At 41.4% G+C, this 24,555-nt stretch overlaps 1 protein-coding gene across 1 annotated transcript; it reads left to right on the top strand.

The window, feature by feature from the left end:
• Nucleotides 1-58: 58 nt before the first annotated feature.
• Nucleotides 59-24,420, top strand: actr10 (actin related protein 10). Its single transcript, XM_067991553.1, has 13 exons — nt 59-360; nt 6,756-6,828; nt 10,383-10,465; nt 11,516-11,624; nt 12,460-12,567; nt 14,518-14,585; nt 14,687-14,766; nt 15,103-15,138; nt 16,287-16,366; nt 16,460-16,533; nt 21,097-21,178; nt 22,150-22,351; nt 23,815-24,420. The coding sequence occupies exons 1-13, from the start codon at nt 188-190 to the stop codon at nt 23,994-23,996; spliced, it is 1,350 nt and encodes a 449-aa protein (XP_067847654.1). The 5' UTR covers nt 59-187; the 3' UTR covers nt 23,997-24,420.
• Nucleotides 24,421-24,555: the final 135 nt, after the last annotated feature.

Raw genomic sequence — 24,555 nt, 5'->3', positions numbered from 1 at the left:
TGAGTCCAATTAGTGCCTGGCAAATTTGTTGAGGTTTCTTTTTGCCAAATTACTCGAAAATCGTCATTAGATAGAAACAAATCAACCGAGAAGCGTTTTGTTTTTTTTTAAAAAAAGAAGTAAGGCGTGCGGAAATGCAATCGGGCATTTTGTAAGACATGCCGCGCGTAGGGAAAGAGCCGCCCTGATGTCAGTGAATGACGAGCAAGACAGAGCTCGGGGGCCTACAGTCTCGAGCGTTCTGAACGGTTCGCAGCGGCTGCAGCGCGAGCTGAGCGAGAGGATGCCGCTGTTCGAGGGACTGGGCACTGGAGGCGAGAAGACGGCGGTTGTGATCGATCTGGGAGCCGCATACACCAAGTGAGTGGGAGAATATTCGGAGAGAGAAAGGAATAGAAGGTTATGCTGATGGGGTTAGATGAAGTAGGGTGGGAGGAGGCTTATGTGGAGCATAAACACCGACATAGACCTGTTGGGCCGAATGGCCAGTTTCAGTGCTGCGAGTTCTACGTAATATATGTGTGTCAGTCAAAGTGGAGTGAGCTCGGCCCAGTTGGCGATCCCTTATAAGGGATGGGAATATGGAAGAGTGAAGGCGAGTGGTCTGTAACCAGTAGTTTCGGGATCCTGGGTTAAAAAGGGGACCAGACATTTATTTCTGTTGAACAAAAAATGAAATACTGCAGATGCTGGAAATCTGAGATCGAAACATAAAATTCTGGAAACACTCAGCAGGTCAGGCAGCATCTGTGGACCTGAAACGTTAACTTTGTCTCTCTCTCCACAGATGCTGTGTGACCTATTGAGTGTTTCCAGCATTTTCTGCTTTGATTTATTTCTGTTGACTTATCTGTGGAGTTGTAAACAATTTTACAACACCAAGTTATAGTCCAGCAATTTTATTTTAAATTCACAAGCTTTCGGAGACTTCCTCCTTCCTCAGGTAAATGTTCAAGAGCTCCTTGAAGCCTACGCATTTATACATATAGAACAATACATGGTGTTTACAGACTGCCCCTGCAACTGCCCGTTGCCAAGGCAATCACTGTGTTCAGACAGAGGGATGGAACTTGTTGATGTTATCGTGTAGTCTCTTTAGTGATTCCTTGCCGTGGGTCCATAGAAAGTTCCATCCCACCATCAAGCTCACCATGGACTACTCCTCAGAATCAGTTTCTTTCTTGGACACACGAATCTCCATCAAAGACGGGCACCTCAGCACCTCACTCTACCGCAAGCCCACGGACAACCTCACGATGCTCCACTTTTCCAGCTTCCACCCTAACCACGTCAAAGAGGCCATCCCCTATGGACAGGCCCTGCGAATACACAGGGTCTGCTCAGACGAGGAGGAACGCGATGGACACCTACAGACGCTGAAAGACGCCCTAGTAAGAACGGGATATGACGCTCGCCTCATCGATCGACAGTTCCGACGGGCCACAGCAAAAAATCGCATAGACCTCCTCAGGAGACTAACACGGGACGCAACCAACAGAGTACCCTTTGTCGTCCAGTACTTCCCCGGAGCGGAGAAACTACGCCATGTTCTCCGCAGCCTTCAACATGTCATCAATGAGGACAAACACCTCGCTATGGCCATCCCCACACCTCCACTACTCGCCTTTAAACAGCCACCCAACCTCAAACAGACCATCGTTCGCAGCAAATTACCTAGCTTTCAAGAGAACAGCGTCCACGACGCCACACAACCCTGCCACGGTAACCTCTGCAAGACATGCCAGATCATCGACACAGATACCACCATCACACTAGAGGACACCACCCACCAGGTGCATGGTTCATACTCCTGTGACTCGGCCAACGTTGTCTACCTCATACGTTGCAGGAAAGGATGCCCCAGAGCATGGTACATTGGCGAGACCATGCAGACGCTGCGACAACGGATGAACGGACACCGCGCAACAATCGCCAAACAGGAGGGTTCCCTCCCAGTCGGGGAACACTTCAGCAGTCATGGACATTCATCCACCGACCTTCGGGTAAGCGTACTCCAAGGCGGCCTTCGAGACACACGACAACGCAAAATCGTCGAGCAGAAATTGATAGCCAAGTTCCGCACCCATGAGGACGGCCTCAACCGGGATCTTGGGTTCATGTCACACTACACGTTACCCCACCAGCGAACAAATGTTATCTGTTTTTAATATAATGGGTCATTTGCTGGCTCTCTCTGCCTTCCGGATGTTTCTGCCTCTCTCTGTTTTTTTTCCCTGTTTGTTTTTTTGTTGAATGTGTATTCGGGGGTTCTGCAGGTGACACCTCTCTGTCTGAACACAGTGATTGCCTTGGCAACGGGCAGTTGCAGGGGCAGTCTGTAAACACCATGTATTGTTCTATATGTATAAATGCGTAGGCTTCAAGGAGCTCTTGAACATTTACCTGAGGAAGGAGGAAGTCTCCGAAAGCTTGTGAATTTAAAATAAAATTGCTGGACTATAACTTGGTGTTGTAAAATTGTTTACAATTGTCAACCCCAGTCCATCACCGGCATCTCCACATCATATCTGTGGAGTGACCAAGCTGCTGGCATCGGGGAAATTTTGGAATGAGTTGAGATGGCAAGCTCATTTTAACCTAGAGCTCAGTGGTTTTCCTAAAATTAAACCCGTGGAAATGAACTAAACGAGTCTTGCTCCAAATAAAGAGTCATATTTTTGATCTAAAGAGATTTGTTGGTTTACAAGGTAAATAAAGGCTTAAAAACAAAATGCTGGCAATACACAGGTCAATCATTAACTGGAAAGAACAAGAAAATTGCTGCTGATGCTGGACATCTGAAACTGAAAACATTGGAAACACTCCGATCAGGCAGCATTGGTAGAGAGAACACACATGATCTCCAGCTATGGACTCTTCATCAGAACTAGAAAATAATACAGATGAACAGAACATGGGGAAGGGGAAAAATACAACCACACACATTGGGGAGGGGGGGAAACAATGACCTGTAAAGTGCTTGAGTGGAGAATAGGCGATGGTTAAATGGCAGAAGTGATATTACCATGCGATAGTGTGTCTTGTATATATCTCTTATTTCTTTGATTGTTCTCATTATGCCTCCTATTGTCTCATAATCCGGGAGTGGAGCCCTGTTGTGGGCTGGAATTGGAGCAAGCCAGACGCTGGGCAGGAAAGTGAAGGTTAACTCAAAGCCGCACCACCACAGAAGAGGATCTGCCATACTACAGAAATGGGGTGGAACTGGGGGATGAAGCCAGTGGCAGGGTATATGCTGGGCAGGTTGAGAGGCCGGCCCAAGGTGGAAGCCGCACCGGTGAAAAAGAGTGGAGCCTGGCCATTAGCTGAGCAGGAAGGTACTGCGGCCTGGTCAGGAGGTGAGCTAGGGGAAATGGGAACATGGAAGAAGAGGACAGGGAGAAGATGAACTTGCAGCTGCAGAGAATAGCAGGGCAGCACAGTAGTGCCAGGAAAGGTAAGGAGAGGTCGGGGTGCTGATGAGCGTTGAGAAATCAGGGGCAAAGCAGGGAAAGGCTCAGGAAAGGAAAATAGATATTAAAAAATAATGGAAAGGAAATCAATTCAATTAAAATTCAAAGTTGTCTTCAGATTCGGTGAACCATAAAATGGTTGATAAACCTGGATGAATCTGCCACAGTACCACCAGTGGTGAATGTCCTTGCAACTACATCATGACAGGCAACTGTTTATTACAGGATTCCCTTTATTCAATGTTGGCATACAGAATACTATTATAAATATTTACAGGAATTAATGCTGTGTGCAGGAAGTGTGCACATATACAAGATTATCCAGATGTGATTTATTGGCGTTTTATACGAAGTGTGACATCTGAATTTTGAAGGATGCTCTCAAAACGTTGATATAAATAGATTAATGCTGCCCTCCCAGTGGACAGTGTTTTACTCTTCCCTTGATTTTTTAAAATTTGAGGGCATAGTCCCCTGGGGCCAATCATCACCTGCATTCAAGAAAATGGGTGAGCTGCTCCTAGTCTTTTGCCAACAGCACTCTGAAGCTGTCACTAGATGTTTTGCAAGAGTGGCCCAGGAATGATCTTATTTTTTCCCCCCACTGTCATCCCTGTGTCAAGACAGCTCTCCATAACGGCACAACTGTGATTAAGAATGCAATGAGTGTATTATTGTCATTGGTCAGTTAACGTACTTTTTAAAGTATCATAGCACATGTTACAATTTTTAGCCTGTACCATTTTCAGCCTTCTCATGTACCATTTTCAGCCTTCTCATGTTCAAGGACTACTCCTGTATATAAGCCCATGCTCCCTATGAACTGAAGTATGACATTTTGATTATCTGCTCAGGATCTGGCAGCATGACATTTTTCAGAGTTCAACAGAACACTCTTATGGATATTTGCTCAATGAGCCTCCTTGTGACCTACCCTAATTTTTTAGATAGCAGAAGATCAGTTACTCTCAGGGAGTGCAACTAAGGCTAAAATACAAATTAGATCTTGAACTGTAAAAACTGAACAGTAGAAAAAGATCGAAACACCAGATTTTACTTGACCATTACTTAACTCTGAATCAATTAAACATTACTAAAGTTTGGTAGATTTCAGAAGTACACATATTATTGACTTCGCCCAACATTGGCGGCTGCGCCTTCAGCTGTCCAGGCCCTAAGCTCTGAAATTGCCTCCTTAAATCTCTTCGCTACTCCACCTCGCTCTTCCTTTAAGGCATTGCTTAAAACCTACCTCTTTGACCAAGCTTTTGATCACCCATCCTAATGTTTCCTTCTTTGGCTCAGTGTCAAGTCTTTTGTCTGATTACACTCCTGTGAAGCTTCTTGGGACATTTTACTACTTTTAAAGGTGCTATATAAATGCAATTTGTTGATGTTATGATCATGGAGCATTTCCACCCTAGCCAATTAATTGCCTAGCATGCAGAGACCCACTGAAGAATGGTTGCAAACTGGGGTTAGAGATATCTCGTATCCCCTTTAAAGTTCAAACTGGAACAAAGGTATTTTTCACAACTAAATAAAGCTGTTTGTTGTTTGCAGGAATTAAAATGCACAGATTGCTGCAACAGATTCTCATCCCTTGGTGGGTTAGCAATCCTTGCTGATTAGCTTTATCTACATTTTGGGCTCAGATTTAACTAGTTCTGACACCTGGATGGACTTCAACTCTTTCTTCACCTGCTGAATAATAGTGATACAACTTCCCCTCCATCAGTTTGGCCCTGATCTTACATTTCTTCTTCAAAATAATTAACATCAGATAAGAAAATAAATTTCTAATTGCTCTATTAACGTAACTGAGCCATAGAAGGTGTGAGTTTAGACCTTTAATATATTCCAATCAGCAGTAAGAAAAGAAAGCAATCACCAACATTTCTTAAATAGATTTTGAGAATATAGTCTTTTTCTGACTTGAAATGTGAATGATCTTTCTATCTGTCACTGCACTGTTTAAAATTGCAACTAAACATGTGTCTCACCATTTAATCTAAGGGTGCTTTGTGTTGTAACATTGGTGATGCTATAAAGCAGTTACTGCTTCATAGCAGCTCAAGGTGCAGTTTGAATTTAGAGTCGAGGCCTGGCTTGACTCTAGTAGTGAGATTCCCTGGGGGAAGTAGTAAGACACCATATGTGACTCCAGTGTGGTGTGAACTGGGTTTAAACTTCTTTAATTTACCTGGAGTTAATTTAAATGTTTAGCGATTGTAGACACTGCCACTAACATACTCTCTAAATTCTTAAATTGTAACTGTTTTGATTGAAGCTTACTGTATATGTAATTGCTGGGCTGGGGAATTAGAGATCCAGAAAGGCAGTTCGAAATGGTTGGAATCCATCCTGCATCTACCAGTCTGAGTATAAATACAGTATGAAGAGTACATAAAAATGCAATGTACCTTCTATGAGGCATGAATTGGGGTAGATGAAAGAAAATTATTCAAGGAGTAGATGCTAGAATTTGCTTTCCAAAAGTCTTACTGACAAAATGATGGATCCAGTTTTTATTTTCCCAATTGCTCAGTAAATTTATCCAGTGAGCAGCTGACTACAGACCAGGATGATCCCAGATTCAATCTCTGGTTTGTGCTGACTTCTTTGATCTCAGCCAGGTAGCAGCCTCGACACTCCTAGGTTATGATGTGGAGATGCTGGTGATGGACTGGGGTTGACAATTGTAAACAATTTTACAACACCAAGTTATAGTCCAACAATTTTATTTTAAAATCCACAAGCTTTCGGAGGCTTCCTCCTTCCTCACATTCACTTGAGGAAGGAGGAAGCCTCCGAAAGCTTGTGGATTTTAAAATAAAATTGTTGGACTATAACTTGGTGTTGTAAAATTGTTTACTCCTAGATTAGATAGTGGATAATCATCCTGGTTCTCACCCCTCTTCACTAACCAGAAACCCCTGCATGTTTCGACATCAGATGTGGATAGGATGGAGTCAGGCTATGATGGTCCCTTTGGTCAAAAGTTGCCAGAGAAAACTGGCAAGGGGGAAAAAATCCATTAAAAAAGTATTAAAAAACCTCATTGCTGAAAGAGTGGCTAGATGTTTATTTTCTATTAATTGATCTATTGCTTTGAAAAAAGATGTGTAGCATCGTCACTAGCCAAGTAATGTATTTTTTTAAAGTTTCATTGCATGTTCAGAATAGTGGTGACGTGAGGAAAAACTTTTGTTCAGAATGGTTATCGCAGTTATGATATTTAGTAATATCAGGTACATTGAAGATTTCTCTTTCAATTTCTAGATGTGGTTTTGCTGGAGAAACTGGACCAAGATGCATCATCCCTAGTGAAATTAAGAAGCCGGGTATAGCCCAAGTAAGCATTTTACCTATATTAAGTGCCTGCGCTTCAAAAAGTTATTGGTGTGAAGTGCTTTGAGATGTTTTATGGAGATGTGATAAGGTACTCTGGAAATGCAAGACTTTTATTTGCTTGTCTGCAGTGGGCTTGGGGCAGGCACTTATTATGCAATTTTTACATCACCAAAGCAGTTTTCAATTCAGAGTGTGATCCCAATTGACACAGGAGTATGAGACCCTTTCAGAAGGTTGTCTGATACGGTTTGGGGCATGATGCTACTTGGAATATAACTCTGGTACAGTGTCTGGCTGGGTTTAAAAAGCATTCAGGTGGTCTGTTAAACCTACTAGGTATTTTATAAACTTAAACAGTTAAATCTTTTCTGCCTGCGATCTTTAAACATTAAAATATTTACTGGTTGATAATGAAACTTTCTCCTGTTGTCGCAGTGTGATTCACAGCCTGCCTTAAAACACAGTGCAGCCTACTACGAACTGTGCAGCTACCAGTCTTACGGGTGGTGACTAACTGGGGCATGAGTTACTGACCTTGCTACGGTCTAGAATCCTAAAACTTCACAATTCCGCAACCAATTTTTAAGATTCTCATTGAATTCAAAGTGGGTGTAATGTTGGTGCAAAAATAATTTGTTCCTCCTTTTATTTATAGTGAACTTTGTTAGTATGGTGGGATGTAGTTTTCACTAGTGGTCGAAATTTAAATATGTAGACTGCGGCTAGGAGCTTTTGCACTCTCAACATTTAAATCAACTCCAGGTAGGTTTTTAAAAAATTGCTGCGGGGGTTTGGCATTGTGCTGGAGTTAAATTCTATCAGGTGTTAACCCAAGTAGTATGAGTCTGCCTGCTCCTGAGGGTTTCATGCTTTTCTCTGGAATCAGGTTGTGACACAATACTGATTCATATTGCAACTTTAGCATTTCCAATAAGCAGAAACTTCTTTGCAGTGATGCTAAAGTTGCATTATAAATCCACCCCACAATTCTAAATGGATCTTTTAGGGCACAATATTATATGCAAAACCTGAATGTGGTATAATTTGAACTTGATTGAAAGTGTCAGTTACAGCAACAATGACTTGCATTCTTAAAAGCGTTTTTAACATAAAAAAACATCCTATTGTGCTTCACAGAGGCAGAAGGGAGGGGAAATGGTACAGACCCAAAGAAGAAGATATAAAGAGTGATCAAAAGCTTGGTCAAAGAGTTGGGTTTTAAAGAGGGTCTTTAAAGGAGGAGAGTGAGGTGCAGGGTTTTGTTACCGTTTTGACGGCATTTCATACATCATATGCATATACACACATCAATCGATCTCCTGTAGCATTGAACATGGGTATTCAAGAACAATTTTATTTTTTCAGATCAAGCAGGAATAGAAGATGGGAGATAATGGAACCGATGCCAGGGAAATAGTTGAGGAAAGGAGGGAGTAGGGAGAAAACAGTGGGAGGAGAGGGGGAGAGGAAACACTGCTGAGGAAGGGGAATTCAGATCGGCAGGGATAAGGGGAGTGAGGAATGGAACAGCCAGCTATCGGAGGAGAATTGCAGCTTCTTTGGAAGGGGAATACTGTGGATGGGGAAATTCAGGGAGGTGGCTACTATAAAATGGAAGTGGGGCAACTGTAGCCAGTTGGAGAGGATAGATTGGTAGCCAGTGGATGGGTTGGACTAGGAAATGCAGCCAGCTTGTTTGGGGGGTGGAAGGGGTGGAGGGGAGGAGGGTTCAATCTTGCCCATCAGGGGTGGGGAATAGGGGTGTCACTCTCATTCCTTTGGGGCAAGGAGTTTGAGGATTAAAATCCTGCTGGGGGTGTTGCACTGACAGAATTTAGCTAATTGTGGGAGGTGGGGATGGCCTAAATCCAACTCCATTCGGGGTGGTTGAATGACAATGGGGAGGGGGAGAAGTGCAAGAAGACTGGGATCATGCTTTTGCTTTTTCTGTGCTGTTGATTGCCTTCGTAATGAGATACTTTAAATGTTTTCCAGTTATATTGGCCCGGAATTTACTGTGAAAATAATGGTGAGGCTAACAGCGCTCTCCGTTATTTATGTGCAAATCGGACAGCAACTTTTGGCGAGCGCACATGTGCAGTTAAATGTGAAAATCCAGATGTTGCTGTCTGAGATGCGCTGCCCCTCCATCAGCTTCGCGAAAACGGCATCTCTGTCTGACTCACCGTTCAAATTCATTGAACGGCGTGAAGATCCTGTATATGCGTGGTAGATATGTACTAAACTCTCTCAGAAAGTTAGGGCTTGTCCAGTCTAAGCACCCTTTTAATGATGTCGTAAGTCTTAATTACTACTAAACAACCTCTCTGGCACTGAAAATTAACTTTTACAAGTGTGGAGTCTCATTTCTTCAGCTTTTAATTGTTGCTGGAGATCTAAAAAATTTGTAAATACTTTTTTTTTACTTTCTGTCGTTTTTTTCTCTCTCAATCCAATCTTTCCCTCTCTTTGGTTTACTGTACCTGATTTGACATTGAATTCATTATTCTGTCTTATACTTCCTGGTTCAGGCTCTACGCTGCTCCTTAACGATTCTTCAATCTGATTGGTTATGGAGACACGCAGTTGCTGGCCCTGTTCACACGGATCCCAGATACCTTGTAGAGGATGCCACGCTGTTCGGATCTCTAACTTACAGTAACTTCCAACGCAGAAGCTCATGGAGAGTAAATGGGCAAGGGCAAGGGCAGTTGCCGTTCGTTCACCACTTACAGTAAATTCTGGGTCATTGTGGCGACGTATTCTTCTGCTTGTGCTTGCTGGTCTTCTGTTTTCTGCCTTCGGGACGGGAGAGGTGATGCAAATGCTTTTTCAATCGTGCTTTTTGGCAATTTTTACAGAACTCTTGACCTTTTTTTGTTCTGGCTGAGGGTCACTGTGCTTCTTATCTTTCTTCTAATGGACTTTTTTCATCTGTTCCGTTTAACTTTACATTTCCAGTTTTCCAACATTTGTGGTTCAATTTTTGTCCTTCAACTTTTAATCACAATGAGATGAATGCTTCCAAATGTGGTAGGCCTGTCAAGTAATGTTAAGTAACATAACATCATGCTGACAGCGCCAATGGAATGCTGCAACCACAAGCTGTTTATCATATAGAGCAGATATATGAAACTGATATATCTGATTGATCAGTGATTTACCCACTGATTTCTATTAGAATTGTAGTGTCAATTTGCATGATTAATTTGGCGCTGCACTTCATATTGCAAGATAGAAAGAGGGGAGATTTTATGACCTTAGACCAGGGTTATAATAAGCCAGCTGACCAGAAGGTAAGGTGTTACTGAGAAATAATGTGTTCTGTTTTGCACATGACTAACAGTGAGCCAAATAGCAAAGCTTTGCAGCTATAATGGTGGCAGTAATAGATGTGAACTGTTTGGTGGTGTGATACTTCTATGGAGTAGTTCTAGTTCTGTCTGTCCCCATAGAAATCATAATCAGTGTGGATATATAGGGCAATGATCATAAATTATAAACCTCATAATGCACATATCTTGGCTGTGGGTGACTTTTGTTTTTTTTTTGCAGGCTGTTAAAGTAGTTCAGTGTAATATCAATACTGAAGAGCTTTATGGTTATTTGAAGGAATTCATTCACATGCTGTACTTCAGGTAGTGTACATTAAAAAATTTACTAACCTTGTAATTTAATATTTTAATGCTATGCTGCATGCAAAGCAAACTGAAATTTAGAGCACAATAGAATCTCCATTACATTTCTCAATTACTTGTTTTTTAAGGTATTTATCTTCCCCACCAAGGAGAGCAAACCTGTTCCCAATCCCTACACGATGCCACTCTTGATCTGGCTGCTGGAACACATGCAAGAGCATCTTTTACCTCTTTTTAAAAAAAAATAACATACCAAGGGTAAAATCTTCAGAGGAGAAGAGGGTATTCTGATCTCCCACTGTAACTTCACGGAAGATTGGCAGAAACCCCAAAGAAATGGCGTAAAAGGCCATTAATGCTGTTTTTCCGGAGTATCTTCTGAAGTTACGGAAGAGTACCCATAGAAATTCTTCCCCACCATCTTTTAAGGATTGAAAACTTGCTGTGTGGGGAACTGTGGGTGCAAACCTTAATCCAGTCTCCATAATTCAGTGACTACCATATTACTCTTTCCTCTTCTCTAGAGGGAAAAATGACTTCAAATATAAGATATTTTTAAAGTACAATTTTCATTTAAATTCTGAGCAGGATGCAATTGATCCTTAATCATGGGTTACGTTCTAATTGCTCCATTTTTAAAAAATCAAACTAAGTGGCTTATAGATGACTAATTTCTACTTGCAAACTTCTACAGGGAAATTAATCAACAATCAGTTAAACATAAGAGCGTAAGAAATAGGAGCAGGAGTAGGCCATACGGCCTCTCGAGCCTGCTCCGCCATTCAATCAGATCATGGCTGATCTTCAATCTCAACTCCACTTTCCTGCCCGATCCGCATATTCCTTGATTCCCCTAGAGTCCAAAAATCTATCAATCTCAGCCTTGAATACAAGCAATGACTCTGCATCCACAGCCCTCTGAGGTAGAGAATTCCAAAGATTCACAACCCTCTGAGTGAAGAAATTCCTCCTCATCTCAGAGACAACTCTCTCATCCCAGTTCTATTTGATTTTAATATAATATGTCTTTTTTCCCCTTTTCCTTAACAGACACTTACTGGTAAACCCAAGGGATCGTCGTGTTGTCATTATTGAATCTGTTCTGTGTCCATCACACTTCAGAGAAACGCTCACCAGAGTGTTCTTTAAGCACTTTGAGGTAGGATGCAGCTAATGATGGATTAAGACTAAAGAGAATAAATGAGCTAGATTAACTGGAGCGTAATCTAATTGGAAATTAGTTTGTATGTTCACTCAGTGACTGCCCGTATAAATCTGTTACTGGTTTATGTGATTTCTGAAGTAGTTCACTTTTTTTTGCTAGAGTTTGGATTTTGTAATTTGCCTGAATAGATGTGAAAACAGCTGATGTGTAACCAATTTAGTTTTTTAAACAAGCAGTGACCCATTTTCATCATACAGATCACTGAGGTCACAAATGTGACCTGTCTGCCTGGAATTGTGAAAAATGTCTTGTAAAGGGAAAGTTGGTGAGCAAATTATTCCAGGCCACTCTTGTGCACTTTTTAACAGTAAGCTTTTAGCAGCATTGGCAGAAGGCCAAGAACAGATTACCTACCTTCTTAACTGGAGAAGAGTGTGTGCACATTGGGTGAAACGGGAGTGAAGTAAATACATTAAAATAACACCTATCATGCTTACGATTGATGCAATGAAAATGCTGAGAAATTACATTTTGAATTGCAGAAGTTGACCAGGTTTGTTAGTTCTTTGTAATGCCACTAGATGGAGTGCCGCACTAGAATAACCTGCTCCATTTCTGGATGGAATGGGGAAGCAGAGGAAAGAAAATGAGTTCATGCAGGAATTATCTCCTGGTGACTGCACTGCAGTTGCGGAGAAGCAAATGTGAGCAACTGATGAATAGATATTTTAAAGTATTACATTTGGATTTTCCATAGAAATTGAGTCCCTTGGATATAATTGAAAATCACAAGTAAGTTATACGATTTCTCCACTTTGTATTTTTGTAGGTTCCTTCAGTGCTCTTTGCTCCAAGCCATCTCATGTCTCTACTGACTCTCGGCATCAATTCTGCTGTGGTATTAGATTGTGGATACACAGAAGCACTAGCCATACCTGTATCTTTTTGAAACTTCAGTTTTATAAAGGATGAAATAAATGCTGGTTACTAAAAACAACTTGTCTAGTTTGTAACCATCATCAATATAGACTGTGAAAAAAAGTACTGGTAGTAAATAGAACCACGGTTGTAATAAAGAAATTTCGGCATGCAAATTTAATTGAATTTAATGGCGTTCTGAAAAAGTTTGACAAAGATAGGACCTCCTCTAAATGGTTGCTATCTTCCTTCTTCCTGGATTTAATAAATCAATTTGCACAAAATGGTTTCATAGGTTTAACCCTTGCCATTCTGTCGCTGCATTTATTCATGTATTGTGCTTTCAGGGTCTGTTGACCACATATGAAATTGCTCATTCATTGGCTGCCTTTCCTGTTTTGATGAGTTTTACATGTCAAAGGTTGACTTAACTGCATTTGTAATACTACAATAGCTTAATCCTTCAGCTTTTGAATAACTGAAATATATGCCGTTGCAACTGTTTATTAGCAAATTAAAAAAAAAGCATAGTATTTTAAAAGTGGAAACAAGTTTAGATTAGATTTAGGTTAATTATGTGGAAATAAAATTCAAGATAAATGAGTGCGATAAAGGGACAAGAGAAGATGGTCAGTAGAAGTAAAGCATTTAAACACTCAAGTGTTTATTTTTGTAGTGTATATAGTTAGCTACTGTAATAATGTTTGTTTCAACATTGCAGTGAAATTTTTTTTAAAGTTATACCTAGGGAGACCAGAATTTCCCTGGACAAGCCAGTAGCCTATGGTTTAATTTTAAGAATATCCACACAGCCCTGTCAACAGTTTGGGTGAAATTTGCTGCTGTTAGGAATTCATTCTTTAATTTATTATCCATTCATGTCATGGTCCCAGACCAAAAAGCCTGCTGATACTTGCTGTCTGGGTTAATGTGTGAAAAATACCCACTTGGGTAAGGTACCAAGGCCACCTGTGGAAGTGTACCTCGTCAAAGAATCAACACCTTCAGGTTTTTAAAAAAAAAAGTGTATATTGGAAGCTGGAGTTCCATGGATGAAAAGGGGGATTAGATCAAATTTGATTTTTTTTAAAAAGCATTTACGGGGCAGATAATAAAATCGGCAAATATATATTAAAAAAGGTGAGCTACGAAAAGGAGTATAAAAAGGCCAAGTGAGAGAATGTGAAAATTCACAAGTAGATAAGGCCTTTTCTATTTTTTAAAAAAAGAACAAACTGAATTATTGTTTTAGTATGTAGTGGCACAGAATGCGAAAGCAAGGAGATTATGTTGAACTTGTACAAGACTTTGCTTAGCCGTAGTTGCAGTAACCTATTATAGGAAAGATATAAAAGTAATGATGAAGGTGCACGTCAATTCACCAGGATGTTTCCAGATATGAGCCATTACAGCTAGGAAGGGAGGTTTTAGAGTTATGGGGTTTTTTTTCACTAGCGCTGAGAAGGTTGTGCGGTAACCTGATGGAGGTCTTCAAGATAACGCAGGCTAATGATAAGGTAAATAGCGATAGATTGTTTCTACTGGTTGATGGGAAAGTAATGAGAACACAAATTGAAGAAGATGATCACAAAACAATTGAAGGGAAGTTAGAAAGAAAATTACAGAGGATGGCTAGTGTGTTGAATTCTCTGCCACAAACCATTGTTGAAGCAGAGTCCATAAATTACTTTCAGAGGGAGTTAATTGCCTGAAAAGAGGAATATTAAAAGGTATGGGGAGAAAGCAGGGAAGTCGTATAGGCTAGGTGACTTATGTGGAGAAAAACACAGATACAGACTTGATGGGCCAGATGGCCTGTTTCTGTGCTGTAAGGTTTGAGGGAGAAAATTGACCAGGGTGGGTAAAGGGGAAACAGTGACTGTAATGATGGTATGTAAAGCAATCGAGAAAATGCATGTAAGTGTATTAAGCTTTTTGCCTACTTGAAATTTAACCTTAGCTTTGTCAGATATATGAAGGAATTCCTATTTTGAATGCCTGGGAAGCACTTCCACTGGGAGGAAAAACAATCCACACGTAATGATTTAAATTGTGTAACTTCTGTGCATTTATTGATGTTTGTATACTTGAAATTTATAAAATGAAAAAGTAAAAAAAATATATTTTTATTACTGAAGAGAGTTGCAGTCACGGTTATTAGAAGAATGCACTGTGGACACGGGGACTAACACTGGAGAAGGCTTGGCTTCTGTGATGAGTAAGGCTTGAAATAGAAATATTTTAATATATTGTATATTTACAGGTGATATTTCATGGCACTCCATCAATAATTTTGCTGTATTTTAAAAGAAAGAAATAACCTGCATTTATAAATGGTTTCAAAATGCTTTGCACCCAAATAATTACTTTTTGAAATGTAGTCACTGTTATGTAAGCACATTGGTTAAAATGTAAAAATGGCAAAAAGTTCACTTTTCAAATAATTTGAATGTTAGATTTTTAAAGGTATCTATAGTAATTTTAATTTTAACTTTTATAATGTAACAGTTAAGTGGCATGGGCTCTAATGTCATTCCCGAATTAATTTCAACAGGTTCACTTCCAGAAGAAACCCTAGAGGATGTTAAAGGTATGAACCTTCATTGCTATTTTAAGATTTATGTAGCAAATACATTTGCTTATCAAATAAAAAGTAAGTCTACAAATATTGAAAATCTAGAAAAATACATAAAATGCTGAAATATGCAGTGGATTGGTCGTCATCTGAAAGCGCAAAATGGATTATTGTTTCTGGTGTAACCCTTGATCTTTTTAATCTAACTTTTCTTGCAAAAAAAAAAGTTAGCATCTGGAGTTCATATCTGTTCAGAATCTTGCTGCTAGGACTACCAAACTTTCCTATTTCTTTTAAAAGCATGAAATAACTCTTCACAGCATATTAAAATGAAATCTGATGTAACAAAAAAGGTGCATAATGGTATATGGAAGTGAAATGCCCAGTGAAAACTGTAGGATGAAGCATGAGAAAGTTGCCTGCTTTTAAATTTTAAAATGCCTAACCATACTTTTTTTGTTAAAAAGGCTAATTGAATGTTGGCCTTTATCTCAAGTGGCTGGAATACAAAAGGATGGAAGTTAGGTTACAGTTATATAAGGCTCTGGTTAGACCCCATCTGGAGTACTGTGTTCAGTTCTAGACATGCAGCCTCAGGAAAGAGACATTGGCTTTGGGAGGGGGTGCAGTGCAGATTCACTGGAATGATACCGGGGCTTGCATAGATTAGGCTTGTATTCCCTTGAGTATAGAAGATTAAGGGGTGATATAATCAAGGTGTTCAAGATGATTAAAGGATTTGATAGGGTAGATAGAGGTAAACTATTTCCTCTGATGGGAGAGTTCAGAACAAGGGGGCATAACCTTAAAATTAGAACTAGGCAGTTCAGGGGTGATGTCAGGAAGCACTTCTTCACACAAAGTGTAATGGAAATCTGGAACTCTCCTCAAAAAGCTATTGAGGCTAGATCAATTGAAAATGTCAAAACTGAGATTGATAGATTTTTGTTAGGCAAGGGTATTAAGGGTTATGGAACCAAAGCGGGTAAATAGAGTTGGATACGGATCAGTCATAATCTAATTGAATGATGGAACAGGCCCAAGGGCCTACTCTGTTCCTATAAATGTTAAACTGTGCTGAATAAGCATCCATTTTATTTGAAATCTCTGTCCCCAGATGATTTTTAGGAAAATTTAAACTTAAAAAAAATTGTGTTTTTCAGTTCGTACTTGCTTTGTGAGTGATCTCCAGCGGGGTCTGAAAATTCAAGCTGCCAAGTTTAACATTGATGGAAAAGCTGAGGTAAGCATTAAGTAATGGTGAACAAGACAGACTAATTGAGCAGCAAAGTCAGAGGTGCATGGCAGTAATTTGGTATTTTATATTTATTTGTAGCGCCCCCAACAACCTCCAGATGTGGCATACCCTCTGGATGGAGAGAGGATTTTGCATGTCAAAGGATCAATCAGGTTGGATCACTGTATAAACAACATAAATTAATCTGTGCATACTTGGGTTGCAAGAAAAGGGATGGCATGTTATGTTGAAGTGGTAAGTGGAGTTTGTGGCTGCAGCTTCCCCATTTAGTAAGTTCTTGGTTTCAACCATGTTGCCATTGGGAGGCAACAAAGGAAAAGCAGAGAACTAGGCACCCAGGCTATTCTCAGGCACTTTCAATCAGCTGACTATAAACCATCAAATGGTTCCCCAGTATTATTAGTTCAGTTTTGAGTTGAGAAACCCATCAGTATACATTTGTGAAGAATATAGGCAGAGGACAGAAAAGAAAATTGGAGCGGGAAATGGATCTAAGTAACCAATGGGAAAAAGTCAATCAGCTAGAGGGGAAATAAAAACTGAGCAACCAGGCTCTCAGTGGCTTCGTTAATAAAGAAATTGTCCAATATGGAACTGAGCCTATAAGAACAGAAAAATCTTGGGTTCGATCCATGGTCTGTGCTGAATTAGCTATTCTCTGCTCAGATGGTGATGGGAATGCCACATTTGGCTTCAGCATACAGCAACATTCAGCTAGGGATGTCAGCAGTCAGCCAAGGTTTCTGCTCCTGATTCCTGCTGCAAAGTGTGGACATCACGCGTGGCTAAAGTCAAGCTCAGCTATGATGTACCCTGTGGTTGAACTAGAATAATAGAATGATTACAACACGGAAGGAAGCCATTTGCCCCATGGAGTCCGTGCCAGATCTCTGCAAGAGCAATCCAGCTAGTCCCACTCCCCCACCCTATCCCTGTAGCCCTGTAATTTTTTTCCCTTCAGGTACTTAGCCAGTTCCCTTTTGAAAGCCATGATTGAATCTGCCTCCACCATCCCCTCAGGCAGTGCATTCCAGATCATAATCACTCACTGTGTAAATACGTTTTTCCTCATGTCACCTTTGGTTCTTTTGCCAATCACCTTAAATCTATGTTCTCTGGTTCTTGACCCTTCCGCAATGGGAACAGTTTCTCTCTATGTACTCTGTCTAGACCCTTGGTGATTTTGAATACCTTTACCAAATCTCCTCTTAACCTTGGAATCATAGAAAATTTACAGCACAGAAGGAGGCCATTTGGCCCATCATGTGCACGCCGACCTAAAATGAGCCACTCAGCCTAATCCCACTTTCCAGCACTTAGTCCCTAGCCATGTATGTTACGGCACTTCAGGTGCATATCCAGGTACTTTTTAAGTGTAATGAGGGTTTCTGCCTCTACCACCCTTTCAGGCAGTGAGTTCCAGACCCCCACCATCCACTGGGTGAAACTTTTTTTCCTCAGCTCCCCTCTAATCCTTCTGTCAATCACCTTAAATCCATGCCCCCTGGTTATTGACCTCTCTGCTAAGGGAAATAGATCCTTCCTATCCACTCTATCTAGGCCCCTCATAATTTTGTACACCTCAATTGACCTTCTCTGTTCCAAGGAGAACAAGCCCAGCTTCTCCAGTCTATCCGTGTAACTGAAGTCCCTCATTCCTGGAATAATTCTAGTAAATCCCTTCTGTACCCTCTCTAAGGCCTTCACATCCTTCCTAAAGTGCGGTGCCCAGAATTGGACACAATACTCTAGTTGTGGCCAAACCAGTGTTTTATAAAGGTTCATCTAACTACCTAACAACACTCAATGCCTAGGATCACATGAAGAATGACTACTTAGCTAAGATACCAGGGGCAGTTGACACTTGTAGAGCCAACCTCCAGTATAAACTAACAGCTTAGGTGGCTTGGGGGTGGGTAGGGAGTGGAGAAATCTGCACAGATAGAGATTGAGAGTAGAAACCAGTGGGGTCAAATGAATAACATTTAGAAGAACAAGTGGCAAACTGCAATAAGACTTGAATACGAATTTAAAAGTGGGATATAAAAATACACAATGGGCCCGATATTACCAGGGCGGCGGGGTGGCGGCGTCTGGTGAAATCAGTCTGCCCTGAACGCAATCGCAGGCTAATTGGATCCACTTACCTCTTGTTCTGGGTTCCCCACTGCTAAGCTGCACGGCGGGCGGACTGCACATGCGCAGTAAGGTCTGTCAGCTGGAGGAGCTCTATTTAAAGCGGCAGTCCTCCACTGACTGATGCGGCAAGAAATAGATAAAAGTACAGCATGGAGCAGCCCAGGGGGAAGGCTGCTCCCAGGTTTAATGATTCCTCACTCCAGGTATCATTGGATGGGGTGAGGAGGAGGGGGAGGACAGAGATCTTCCCCCTGGCGGGCGGGATGAAGCGGCCTGCCTCTGCCACCAAGAAGGCCTGGCTCGAAGTGGCAGAGGAGGTCACCTGCACCACCAACATATCGCCCACCTGCATACAGTGCAGGAGGCGCTGCAATGACCTAAGTAGGTCAGCCAAAGTGAGTACACTTACTCATTCCCCTACACTCTGTCTGCCACATCACCGCCCCCACCCCACATCTCCTTCTGCACTGCCAACACTACTCTGTCACATCACCCCTCACACCCACTCAAACCTCATCCTCATCTTACCTGCAATTACTCACCTCGCCAGTACTCATCCCGCCACTACCACTCAACCCAATCCTCATACAATCTCATGGCTCTATCTCATACTCACCCTCTCATGCATCTCTTTCACGGTCAGCCTCACTCAACCTGCCACTACCTGTGCTGCAGCCACAGGGCATGCATCACATATGTACAGTAGGCAGCGTAAGGCAAACGTGTCGCGAGCATGAAGGGGATGCACAAGGGTGTTTGAGGGTTTGTCATGGTTTTTACTTATATTTAATTTCTGATCAACTCACATAACATATATTGTCACCGCTACTACCACGTCTTTGCGAATCTTGTCTGGTTTGTGCAATAATGCCTTTTCCTGAGGATCACAATGAAGACCCACAACTGATGCCACCCATTGTATCACTGCAGAATGGGTGTGGGTGTATTTGCAGGGCTCTTTTGTGCAGACGACTGAGAGATGTCGCCGGTGGCACGCTGGAAGGATGCGGAGGAGAAGTTGTTGAGGGCAGTGGTGATTTTGACAGCGACAGGTAAGAAGATGGTGCTCGGGCCAACCGGGAGCAGCTTGGCATGAAGGAGGCTGCAGATGTCCACGACTACATGTCGAGTGACTCTGAGCCTCCGTGTGCACTGCTGCTCAGAGAGGTCCAGGAAGCTGAGCCTCGGTCTGTGGACCCTGTGGCGAGGGTAGTGCCCTCTGCGGCGCATCTCTCTGCGGTTGCCCTCCCTCCTGCTGTGCAGGTGGATGTGTCACAGCACTGTGTTGTGGAGCTCCACATGTCGGAGGTGGACGGCGAGGCTGGTGATGCTGTTCGCCCTCCGAGGAGGTCATGACTGCAGCTACGGCGGCCCCCATCCGGGGATCCGCAAGGTAGGTACATGTGTCTGGACACCGGGGTAAGTGTGCAAGTTGGTGAATTATATTGTTAGGAGGGTGGTGGAGGCCAGACTTTGTCCAAAGTGACATAGTGGCCTCCTGCAATGAGTGAGGGTCTCTCTTTCCCCCCCCCCCCCCCCCACCTGTCAAATGGACCTTTGCAGCTGCCACAGGCTGATGGCTGCAACACGTCCATTTCAACTGGGAGTGTTTCCCCCATTACGGGAAACAGTCCCAGTTGTATGTAAAATCCCAACCCTCCTAAAATATCTCGTTAATCAGGTCTGTAAACGACCTGAAATACCAAAATAAACAGCTTAAGTGGCACCCCGCCGGCTTTAATTGCCGGTGGGAGTCCCACATGCGGGGGCTGTGCGTGCATGTCAGCGCGTCTGTGGGAAACCCGGAAGTGGGCGGGTTGGAGCCGGGCTCCTGACCCGCCCCAGGAATCCCTGATTTTCGGAGGCCCCCCGCCAGGAACGCACCCAATCGCGGGTGCTAAAATCGATCCCAATGTGTCCAAAAGTCAGTAAGCAAGAGAATACAGCAACAAGATTAATATGAGTGTAAATTCATCCATGCTAAATATTTCTCTAACTCTCAATGCAGTGGATATATTTTCTTCACTGTACTCCACATTCAGGTGGAAAATATACAGGTAACCAGAATCAATTGTCAGTATTGGTGTTTCAGCATATTAAATATAGATTTGAAGGAGGAAAACTGGAAAAATTGGTTTAAGTTTTACTGCAGCGCCACTTTGAAAAAAACAAACAGTCAAAATAATATTTTTAAATGGCACCTGTAGTGATTGACTTGAAGCTACTGCAAGTAATCATGTCAGCAAAATTATACTAGTAAAGAAATCTCAGCAACCAAAAAAAAATTAAAACTAGTGACTTACAATTCTGTAGTTGTGTTAAAGCAAGCTGTTCTGTTGAACTTTGTGAATTTTCTTAACTTATAGCCATTCTAAGGAGGGAATTGCCCACGCAGAGAGCTCCTATCTTCAAGATTTCACATTTAAATTAAGGAGTGTAATACTGTATTCTGAGTCTACTTTGTTACCATTGACTGTTGAATTAAGTTAGTTGTTTGTGATGTGGTTATAAACTAAGTGATTTGATTGAATTTTCAGTTCAAGGATGATTTTTTTTCAATTTTGTTTTGTTTGCAGAGATTCTGTAATTGAAATTCTCTTTGAACAAGATAATGAAGAGAAGTCTATTGCCACTTTAATCCTTGACTCACTTTTACAGGTAAGAGGGAGTAGTGTCCTCTAAATTTGATGGATTAAAAAAAAATTGTCAGCCTCTTATGATGCCACATTATAGTTTGTCATTAAATATGTGAAAGTGATCCAGAGTTAAAGTATTATAATTGTTGACATGAGACTCGTGTTTAGGATAGCTTTAATGGCAGTTTGGCTAAGTAGTAGTACTATCACCTCTATGTTAGTAGGTTTTGAGTTAAAGCCTCACTTAAGGACTTGAGCACATAATCTAAGCTGATGCTTCAGTACAGTACTGGAGGAGCGCTGTATTGTCAGAGATGCCGTCTTTCAGATCAGCTGTTAAATCAAGGCCCTATTCAAGTAGACATTAATAATTCCATGGCAGCATTTGAAGAGGAGCTGGGAGTTCTCCCAGTGTCCTGCCCAATATGCTTCCCTAAACTAACACCACCAAAAACAGATTAACTGGTCATTTATCTCATTTACTGTTGTGGGACCTGCAGTTCAAAATTGTCTACAAAATAACAAGTGATTGCACTTCAAAAGTAATTCATTTGCTATGAGGAGCTTTGGGATATCCTGAGGACATGAAAGGCACTATATGAAAGCAAGTTCTTTCTTATGCAAATTTAGAGCAGGCAGTGCTCTAGCACACCATTATGTAGCAGCACAGCAGGTGGGGTGGTACAGGTTTGATATATTTTTCCCTTTTTGCTGATGAGGTGCCAAGTCTCAGTTGCACTGATTGAGCAGAAACCAGGTATGCCCTTATGGGGCATGGGGGAGAGGAGGAGTAGGAAAAGAGATTTGGGAGGAAAGTCTTACTGAGCCACTGTTTGTTGCCTGCTGGCCGCTGGTACAAGTGGTGCTGCAGTGGTGAGAGTAGGTAATTTACTTGCCCTATTGGGTATGCATGGTGCACAGTTTTGAGAGAAATGGAGGGAGAGTAATTATACTTCTGTTTTACTAAAGTAATTTTTAAAAAATTGTTACTAGTGCCCTATTGATACGAGAAAACAGCTGGCAGAGAACCTTGTGATTATTGGTGGAACTGCAATGCTGCCTGGCTTCCTACATCGTATTATGGCTGAAATTCGATACCTGGTGGAGAAACCGAAATACAAAGAAGTGTTGGCTGCCAAGACGTTCAAAGTTCATACTCCACCTGCAAAACCAAATTGTGTGGCTTGGTTAGGTGGTGAGTAGTTGTTCTCTGTAGCACATCTAGATTAATGAAACTCTTATGTAATTATGCACAGTTTTATAGTATTAGGAGATGTCTGTTTAAGACTAATTAACATGTGCCCAGGGTGGGAATGGTGCACAGTGGGACATCTGTCCAATTTACTGTGTGTTACCATTTCTGCCGGATCTCTGTTTTGGCTCAGTATTGGATATGCATGGCAAGGTGCCTCTTATGCAGTGGGCTGCCCCAGGAGCTTGCATACAAGGAGGTGTGACTTCAGAGTACTGATGCAGCAAATTAAACCGCTGTAGCAGCGGGCTTTTTCTTTTACCCCATTCTGCACTCCGCAATTGGATGTGGTTGTAAAAATGGAATTGTTTCTGGCTAACTATACATCTTGATAAAGTACATAAACGAGGAAAGTGCAGATTTACTTATATTAAAGAGTGACAAATTGCAAGATAACAAATATGGCAAATTAAAGTACTATAATATGTTTGGCATCTTTCAATTACTTTAAATCATGTGTTTGCACATGCCTTGAAAAGCAGAATCTGTTGTCTGAAATTTGTAAGACTGAGAAATTTTATTCCAAAGCAAACTCATCTTATGCAGGCAGTTGTAAGCAAATTGCAACAAAACTCTTATTTAATGTTTCCCCAATGACCTACAAAAAATACATCTGGAACTGTTGTTGCATTGCTGTCTTAATAGTGCTTCTCCCACAAATCCTATCTGCACAATGCATGTTTATTAATGGGAATGGCTGAGAGATTGCAAAATACCACCAAAGATTTCCATCCATATTGTGAAATGCAACAGAGTGTTTGAATCATTGCTATTCAATAGGAAAGATGAAATGCTGGCCCTGCTGAACAATGCATCAGCCACTTGCTTGGTACATCTTGGGCATTGAATTGGCTGATATTGCAGATAATCCTAGTGCTAGACTGCAAGGAGGCAGTGGCTTAACAGTTGAGGGAAGAATTGACTATGATTGTCACTGACCGTACTATCCCTATGCTGGAGTTTGGCTCGAGCTCTACAACTGCCTCTGTGATGACCCAGAACCATGTGATGTGGCAGGTCTCTTGGTCATTGCTGATTAGGTACCAATGTGTGCAAATATGGTTGGTAGCAAAGGGGTAAGTCCAGGCAGTCTGCCTCTAGTGCCAGCTGACCTTGTTTGGCATACTTTGTCTTCAAATATGAAAGCATTTGTACATTCTGTACGATCTATGTACATTGGCAGCCAACATGAAAAATTATTTTTGAGCAATTGAGTTTTTCAAAATTGTTTATTTTCCCTCTGTTTTTCAACTATGCTGAACTGTTTGCATTTATTACCTAGAACATGGAATGATACCAGCTAGGAGGCTGGATAACTGTCCTGGAAGGTCTATGAGGCAGAAAGTATACAATATTTGTGCTTATTTTGTTTTATTACTAAAAGTGTTACGTATACTTGCTTTTAGGAGCCATTTTTGGTGCTCTGCAGGACATTTTGGGTAGTCGTTCAGTCTCCAAAGAATATTACAACCAGACGGGTCGTATTCCTGATTGGTGCTGCCTGAGTAACCCACCTCTAGAAATGATGTATGAAACTAGTAAAGCACCACCTCCATTGATGAAGAGAGCATATTCCACTGAGAAGTAGAGATGATGTTGATGTTCTGAGGCAACCTACTTTAGAAGTAACAAACTATTTGTTTAGCAAGTGTATTGTCTGCTCAGATTTACAAAATCATGTTGCTCAAAGTTCCTACACGTTCTCTGTAACATTGTATCAAATATATTTAATCACTCGTTAGAGCAAGATTGATGTGTACTCTAAAGGCTCTTGTCTAAAACAGTGCATGTTTTCTAAAAAGCATTTTAAGATCCGAACTCTGAAAGTTGAAGTAAAGGTATGGCATTAAATTGTTACTATAAGTGCTGCTGGAGATGGATTTTTGCAACAGATAATTTAGTTGGATGTAAAGGTTGAGATTGCAGATGTTTGTGGAAGTGGATCCTGCTGCACAAGTGTATATTTTTGATCCAAAGTTTACACTAATAAAAGTTCTTGAAGCCACATTAAATGTTTTGAAATATAGCTTAGTTATAACATGTTGCAGTTAAGTTTTCCACATAATCCTTTCCCAGTACAGATTTGTTGTGTGAGGTTGCAAATGCTAATTTTGGAATAATCACATTATTAAACAGATTCATCCAAT

Source organism: Heptranchias perlo, chromosome 10, assembly GCF_035084215.1.
Source record: "Heptranchias perlo isolate sHepPer1 chromosome 10, sHepPer1.hap1, whole genome shotgun sequence".
NCBI classification, from domain to species: Eukaryota; Metazoa; Chordata; class Chondrichthyes; order Hexanchiformes; family Hexanchidae; genus Heptranchias; species Heptranchias perlo.
Note: the sequence above shows the minus strand (reverse complement) of the source record. Positions and strands in the feature narration are given on the sequence as shown.